Source organism: Coloeus monedula, assembly GCF_965178545.1.
Source record: "Coloeus monedula genome assembly, chromosome: Z".
Lineage (NCBI taxonomy): Eukaryota > Metazoa > Chordata > Aves > Passeriformes > Corvidae > Coloeus > Coloeus monedula.
In genome coordinates this window covers 32,273,347-32,281,578 of record NC_138822.1, presented here as the reverse complement: position 1 = coordinate 32,281,578, position 8,232 = coordinate 32,273,347, and the positions used below count along the sequence as shown (strand labels likewise).

At 41.0% G+C, this 8,232-nt stretch overlaps 1 protein-coding gene across 1 annotated transcript; it reads left to right on the top strand.

Annotated features, from left to right (window-relative positions):
- The first annotated feature begins 240 nt into the window (after window positions 1-240).
- On the top strand, window positions 241-7,747 carry BTF3 (basic transcription factor 3). The gene is made up of 6 exons (XM_082300953.1): window positions 241-354; window positions 633-701; window positions 3,857-3,970; window positions 4,149-4,350; window positions 6,800-6,856; window positions 7,389-7,747. The coding sequence occupies exons 2-6, from the start codon at window positions 633-635 to the stop codon at window positions 7,433-7,435; spliced, it is 489 nt and encodes a 162-aa protein (XP_082157079.1). The 5' UTR covers window positions 241-354; the 3' UTR covers window positions 7,436-7,747.
- Window positions 7,748-8,232: the final 485 nt, after the last annotated feature.

The following is an 8,232-nucleotide window of genomic DNA, read 5'->3' as shown; positions in this document are numbered from 1 at the left end:
GGAATTTCTTCACAGAAAGGGTGACAGATACTGGAATGGGCTGCCGAGGGAGATGCTAGAGTCACTATCCCAGAAGTTGTCTAAGGAAAAACTGGCCGTGGCACTAGGTGCCATGGTGTAGTTGACGCGGTGACGTTCGGGGGCCCCAATGGCGCCGCAGGTCTTTCCCAGCACCCGATCCCGGGATGCCCGAGAGCGTCGGGGCGCCCCCTGCCGGGCCCGGCGCGGCGCACGCGCGGCCCGGCGCGCAGCTCCTTCCTTCCGGCCGCCATCTCGCTGCGCCCGCGTGCGGATCCCGGCCCCTTGCCCTGCCCGCCGCCTCCAGCCCCGCTCCGGCGCCCTCCGCCCGCCGAGGTACCGCGGGGGCGGCCGCGAGGGGAGCGTGACTCGCCCGGGGGCGGGGGGCGGCGGCGGCGGTGGTTGGAGGAAGGGACGGCGGTTACGGGCTGGGCCTGAAGGGAGGCTCGGCTGGGCTCGGCGCCTCTGCCCGCGATCTGAGATCGTTCCCGGCCCTGCCGCGGAGGACGCGTGTGGGCGTGTGGTGAGGGGCGGCTGCAGAGCTGCCTGTGCCCACTTGGGCTCACCTGGGTTCCCACACTCGCCTGTTCCGGGCGCTCTTGTTGTTTCCGCAGATGAAGGAGACCATCATGAACCAGGAGAAGCTGGCCAAGCTGCAGGCCCAAGTGCGCATCGGTGGCAAGGTAGGAGCCGCCTCCCCGCGCTGCCATCGGGATTGCGTGTCCTTGCACGCATATCGGGCCTGGCACAAGGGATCCTGGAAACGGGTGTGGGAAGCAGCCCTGAGAACTCTCAGCTTCACTGGACTGTCCTCAAGGGAAGCTGTGCAGTTCCAGGGCTCCCGAGAGTTACTTCTGTAGGTGCAATATGTAGTAGCTGAATTTCCAGCCGTTTCTCTTTGTGGATGTTATGTTAGAGCAGCCTTAATATTCTATATTAAGGCAAATGGGAATCTCATCTTTTGCAAGGTCGAGTGCAAGGTGCTGTACCTGGGTCAGGGCAACCCCTGGTGTCAACACAGGCTGGGGGATGAACAGATCAGAGCAGAAAGACTTGGGGGTGCTGGTGGGTGAGAGGCTGGACATGACCCAGCCATGGGCACTCACAGCCCAGAAAGCCAAACGTGTCCTGGGCTGCATCCAAAGCAGTGTGGGCAGCAGGGCCAGGGAGGGGATTCTGCCCCTCTGCTCTGCTCTGCTGAGACCCCACCTGGAACACTGCATCCAGCTCTGGGGTCCCAGCATGGGAAGGACATGGACATGCTGGAGCAAGTCCAGAGAAGGGACAGTGAGTTGATTAGAGGGCTGGAGTTTCTCTCCTGTCAGAAGAGTCTGAGGGAATTGGGACTGGTCAGCTTGCAAAAGAGGAGGTGTTGGGGTAATGTAACTATGGTCTCCTAGTACATGAAGGGAGCCTACAGGAGAGATGCATCAAGACTATTTACAAGAGCATGTAGTGACAGGACAAGGGAGAATGGGTTTAACTTGAAAGTAGGTTTAGATTGGATATTAGGAAAAATTCTTTACTGTGGGACTGGTCAGGCACTGGAACAGATTGCCCAGAGTAGCTGTGGATGCCACATCCGTGGGAGTGCTGCGTTGGATGTGACTCCGAGTAACCTGGTCTAGTTGAAGGTATCCCTGCCCGTGGCAGGAGGGTTGGAACTAGATGATCTTTGTAGTCCCCTTCTAGCCATTCCATGAAAATTGTATGGGCTGTTTTAGATGTATGGGATTTGAAGTGAGTAGACCTTACAGCAAGTGAGGTTGGGTATAGTTTTCATAACAGATCATCGAGAGTTGTTACAGACTTGTCAGAAATACTTAGGGTGCTAAAGGCAGTTTTTTTGCCTTTCTGCACGAAGTTGGAAATTCTATGCTTGTCAGACCTATGTAATTGTAGACTAATATAATCAGAACATTTTTTGTTTTGCTGCATCTGAATATATGTAGTTGTGTGTTTACTTATGATCTGAGAAAAGTATGTTTAATATAGTCATATGGCAGTAAACATTTTAATTACAGTGTCAGTCTTAATTCAGGAATTTATTAGGAATCTTTTGTACCTGGGGGAGTATACACAATGTTCTAGAATACAAATTACTTAACAGAACTCGTCCAGACAGAGTTTCCAGGAGCTTTCATTTCTGTGCTGATTTTTAATTTTTTTTTTTTTGCCAGTTGCTGGAGATTTAGGCAGCCTTAAAACAGGGTTTATATAGTAATTACTGCCTCGGTGATTTTTGTATATTCTTTGTTAATGGTTAATTAGAGAACTCCTGTATTATATTGCTGATTGTATGCATGTTGACCAGTGTGTGTTTATTGACTACAAAGGCTTTTAATGTTAATCATATAAGATTATAGCTCTTGCAGTTTACTGGTCAATACAAGGCTTTTAAAGACATTAAGCAAAGCTTGGAATGGTCATTTAGTTTTAAAATTGGCCTATGAAATACTTGGAATGCTTGAACCTGCCTTACTTTATAACGGAAAATTATTCCTGGGATTCTTTATGGCATTGTTGCCATGTAAGTTGAGACGGGTGTGGAGGAGGTACATATTCCTCCATATCCTTTGATTCAAGACGTCATATTTTGAAATTTACTGAGAGTTCTTTTTTCCAGAGTGACTTAGCATATACCTTACCTAGCTCAAATCATGAGTAGACAAGGCACTAAAATGAGGCATTTCTACTATATTTAGTAGTTTCCAAACCACTGTGTATACTTACCTGACAGTAACAGGGTGTGAATATCAAGCTTTCTAGACAAAAACCTAAATGTTTGAGCTGTAGTCTTTCAAGTGTTAGGTTCATACAGATTTGTCACTAATGTTCCTCATTGTTGGTAACAGAATTATGTTAGAGTTGTTAGTGTCCAGCCAGCTTTCAAACTTCTGACAGTAAACTGAAAAGGAATTGCAGCTATTTATATGGCTGGGCAGCAACGCCTTCTCTTATTATTAGCATGTGGTAGATGAGCAGCTGGAGTGGGAGGACTTAGATTAGTAGTTACATTATGTCAAAAAGTAGCTTAGTTTCACTTCTTCATGTATACATTTTATGTCAGATTTTTGTGAACCCTTATGGCTGAGCAAGGAAGTATAGAATAACATTTTCTAGTTTTTCATAGAAATAGATATGTTCTAATGTGGGACATTGACTTCCCTGGAGAAATCTAGAGCTCTGGGTCTGTAGGGCAGCTTAACCTTTGCTTATTTGGTTTCTAAACAGGGTTTGTCTGGAACACTACATAGAAGTATTTTAAAAAATGTATATATGAAATATTTTGGAAAAGTAGTCATTCTTCAAATATGTAAGTCCATCAGAGGAGAGATGGGTATTTAGAATAAAAATGTAGTATTTTGACTTTTCTCATATTCATTTGTTAATGGTGTGTTCATAGCTTTATGGCTTCTGACTGTTACCAGAGTTTGGCTGTAATTTAAGAAAGATGATCTAAGGAAAAACTAGTAACTTTTGGAAATTGCTTAAAACTGTTCATTCTTCAGGTTTGTGTCTTGTGATAACTTGGGTTAACAAGGGTAAATTTGCAACTTTCCTTTTCTAAGATGCTGCAGTAAACCATGAAATTGTGGAATAAATGTTTTCTGATGCATTGCTTCCTGAAACACGTGCAAATCTTGCCTTAGTGTGAGAGAAAGACAGCTGCAGTGCAGTTGGGTGGCAGGGTTGCATGCACTGAAACACAGGAGCAGAACTTTATATGTTAAGTTGATTTGTAGATACAGTAAAGTAGTTATACAGCTGTTAGGATTAGAGTTTGGGGAACTATGTACGTTTTAACTTGTAATTTTTTTTTTTTTTTTTTGCAAAGGGTACTGCCCGCAGAAAGAAGAAGGTTGTTCACAGAACAGCTACAGCAGATGATAAAAAACTTCAGTTTTCGTTGAAGAAATTGGGAGTCAACAATATTTCTGGAATTGAAGAGGTAATTGCTTCAAAGAAAAAAAATTCTATCTATAAATAGAAAATGTATTAAAATCTATTTTCTAATGTCTGTAAATTATCAATAGTTCTTCATGGAGTTTTAAGAACTTTGATTTCTTGTTAAATTGAAAAATCCTGCTAAACTGCTTCAAATGCTGGATTTTTTTTTTTTCTTGCAGGTAAACATGTTTACCAATCAAGGAACAGTCATTCACTTCAATAACCCAAAAGTTCAGGCATCTCTGGCTGCTAACACTTTCACTATCACTGGCCATGCTGAGACAAAGCAGCTGACAGAAATGCTGCCTAGCATCCTAAACCAGCTTGGAGCTGACAGTCTGACTAGCCTCAGGAGATTGGCAGAAGCCCTACCCAAGCAGTGTAAGTTGAAACTTGAATGTGTTTCATGCTGGCAGCTGACATGAGGCTTATTTGTGTAGCAGCAGTGACATTCCATGCACTCTTGTTGTCTGCAAGCACGTTATAAAATGCTTATAAAGAAATCAAACTTTCTAAAATCAATTTGATTTGTAGCTCAAATCCAATGGCAATTATGACTCAGTAAAGCCAAGTTACCTGTTAGCATGTCTTGTAGCTGGGGTAGCACTGGAAAACTGTAGCCAGACTTGATTTTCTGGTAGTTTCCTTCTTGATGTGGCTGCCATATTTTGACATACTTTGTTCATTAAAGCTAGGTGGATTAATAACTCTGTAAGAGTTAGGTTTTAAAGAAAGATAAGCTTGGAGTACATCTCTTTTGACACTTTGAATGGAAACATAAATGATGGGGAAAGGAACTTAACAGATATCTATCTTGCAATTGCTTTTCTCCCTCACAGGTGTGGTGAAGGTATTTCTCACATCGGCTTTTTGATAATTAGGAAGGAATTACAGGGTATTTATAAGGAAGTACATTATGATTTCAGTATGTGTAGAACAGTGTAGAGGACAGGGCTGACATGAGCATTAAGCTAGATGCACCAACTTCCTATTCCATACTTAAAGTAGTAAAAAAACTCGAACATTTGTTCCTTCTAAAACTGGTAAAAGTAGAGGAGGGACTTAAATATGTAGTGTTTGAAAAAGGTGCTGCTGCTACAGGATGAGAATTAGGAGTGAAAGGCTTCTTGGCACTGGGAACATTCCTTTTGTCTTGTGTGTACAGTCTTCCTACTTTCTGAAGTATCTTAAGGCCATTACTTTCAAGGGACAGCTTAAACATGGAAAAAATGAGACAATGTCATTGTGTCCAGTTTTCAGCAGTTCTAACTTGATTGTTAATTTTTTTTCTTCCTCTCCTTTGTTGCCAACAAAACAGCCTCTATTTACATTCCTAAAGTTGGTGATACTCTCCTGTCAACTTTGCAATGAAAAAATATTTGCTAGAAGTAGTCTTCAAGATTATTCTTTATCATGATCGTCAAATCCTTTCTTCAAATGTCACTCCTGTGACTTCATTTTGATAGTAGAAGGGCTTGAAAGAAAAATTACTTGAAGGATTTAGAATGACTGCTGAAGTTCTGTCCTGTCATAACAATGTGGTTATATTCTAAACTAAATTGTGCAGTTTTAGAAAGAGGGAAGCTTGTTTGAAGTGATTGCTTTTTATGATCTAGTAAATGGCTATTTCTTTCCATTAAGAGTGGGTGCCAGACTAGTTGCACAAAACTTTTTATTCAGCATTGTCAGCTAGATTTGGAAGCCTAACATCAGTGAGTGGAGGAGCACCTGTGATGATTGCAGGTGCTAAAGTAAACTTGGACTGCTCTTGGGAATGAGAGAGAATGCAGGTAGTATAAGAGGAGATAACATGATTTGCTTTTAAAATGTCACTTTTAACACTAAGATGCACTTAAGTTTTAACAACTCTGCTGCTTATAAAAACAAATAAAAGTTAGTGATGTCCTTGTCCCAAGCCTTTTCAAAAGAAAGTTTATGCATTTCTGAGTTGTGGTTCTCTAGAAGTTAATGTACAGGTCTAAATAAGAACCCATATTTTTTCCTCATGCTTTTTTTAAAAACTGAGAGGGATTAATTAGAATAAAATTGAGGTAGTAGAGAGTATGAGACAACTTACCGTTGACAATACAGCTAAGAATAGTTGCAGAGGAGTGGCACAGGCACCCAGACACGTGCGTAGCATTATACTGCAGGTGCTCACTGCTCTGCTGCAGTGGAGAGGGTTAAGTCTCACTACCTCTGTCAAATACAATGGGAATGGTTAAAGAAATTACTGAGTCAGCAAACATGTGGACTAGAACACTAGGTCACCTCAGCCACTAAGGAGTGTAGAGCTGTGTGTCCAGTTCCATATTCTGACTTTGCCAGGGAACAGTAGTACCTTTTAAGTACTTCTTCTAGTTGTGTGTCTGCTTGCAACTTCAGAATTACAGCTCAGCTTTCTTTGATGTGTAGGATAATAAGATCCTTTGTATTTGTTAAAAACTGATGATGTAAGATACGTAAATTCAGGAGCCATGTGGTAGTCTGTAAACTAACCTACTTTCAGGAAAAACTGGTAAAATCAATCCCTTGTATTTGGAAACTATTATCATGCAGGACACTCAGTATACCTAGATAGAAGATGTTGACTAGTAAGCTGTTTAGCATGCGTCTTCTAATTTCACTGCTAGGCTGTTGGAGCATTATCAGTAACAAAGGGAATGTGAACTTCCTACTTTAGATAAAGATTTTTATTCACAGAATTGGATAAAGCATTGCAGCTTAGCTCAGAATCTTTGATAATGTTTTCAAAAACACAAAGCTAAACAATAAATCAAAATGCCTATGGTGAGCTTGAATGAAGCTTTTGATATACTTGCTCTTGCAGCTGTGGACGGAAAAGCACCACTTGCTACTGGTGAAGACGATGATGATGAAGTTCCAGGTAAGAACAAACGTGGTGGAGGAAAAGGAAGTGAATTTTGTGGAGAGATCTTACACATAGCACAAGATCAGGCCAGGGATGATAAGAGCGGTGTCTAGTTGCTGTCACAGGATTTCTGTGGGCAGATTATTTCATTAATTTGAGATACCATGAGAGACTTAGCAGTCTGAGCTAGCATTTTGGTTCTATGCTGAAGTAACAGCTGTGACTAAGATCAGTATTTAATATTCCATAAGAAACTACATTGTCAGAATCACTTTGCCCAGTTGTGGTTATAGTGAAGTTAAATGCTTTTAGGATTCTTTATCTTAGGAAAATGCTTTTTAATGAACCATCCAGAATTTCCTTGGTTGAGCAAGGAGGATGAACCTTGAAGCTCTTAAAAATTATTTGGTCTCTATTTTACAAGCTGAAAGTTTTTATGGTGTAAAAACTTGATATGAAGTAGAACTTTGGAAGAAAATTCAAACCCAGAATATTTGGCAAAGGGGAAGTGGGTCAAACTTTAATTCTAACAATCTTCTTTTTCTAGATCTTGTTGAAAACTTCGATGAAGCTTCAAAGAATGAGGCAAACTGAACTGTCACCTCCTGAATAAAATTAAAACTTGAAAAAGCTACATGGAGCTGCTATTTTATATTGTGACTGCCTTGATTTTATTTCCTGATGAGATCTCAAGATCTGTGATATTTGGAAACTTGTTGAATCTGCAGCTCCTTAGTTACTGCTTGTACACAATATTATTTTTGTGGCCCAATTGAACAAACCTATGCTTTGAAATAAGTCAGATTGCTAACAAATTTCTGCCTAGACACATTTTTTCAGTAACTTGTATACAAGCAAACACTCATCTTTAATGAACTTTGGCATACAATAAAAATATAAAACAAAGTTTCTGGTGTGACTTTTTGTCAGAAAATCAGGGACAAAAATGGCCCTAAATATTAAACAATTTTAAAAGGTTTTGCTTTTCTGCAGAGCATCTTCCTTTTGCTGTGTTAAAAAGCTGGCTCCTGAGAAAAAACTTTCTGTCCATAATGAAACGGTTTGGACTTAATTGGTGAATTTTTGGTGTTTGCAGGTTAGAGCTAGGAAGGCTGTAAGTCGCTTTGCAACCTACTGAATTTAAGCAATAGAATTGTATTTTAGCAACAGTTGCTGGTGTCTTAATAAAACAAAACATGCAAGTTGAGGAAGAATTTTTACTTGCCAGCTGCTTGCTGCTGTTCTTCATGGCCTTGGGGGAGCTACATGTGAATGTTAAATTTTTATCTTCAGTGTATTTGCAGGGCATAGCTGTTCAGTGGGTTAAACAATAGTTTACTGTTTTAATTTTACTTACCTAAAACCATCAGTTATGTGGGGAAGTGGAGGAT

What these genes read in the sequence shown, in the direction of transcription:
- BTF3 (XM_082300953.1), top strand. Translation starts at nt 633, where the DNA reads ATGAAGGAGACCATCATGAACCAGGAGAAGCTGGCCAAGCTGCAGGCC. An exon ending in AAGTGCGCATCGGTGGCAAG is followed by an intron (nt 702 to 3,856) that starts GTAGGAGCCGCC and finishes TTTTTTGCAAAG; the next exon opens with GGTACTGCCCGCAGAAAGAA. An exon ending in ATATTTCTGGAATTGAAGAG is followed by an intron (nt 3,971 to 4,148) that starts GTAATTGCTTCA and finishes TTTTTCTTGCAG; the next exon opens with GTAAACATGTTTACCAATCA.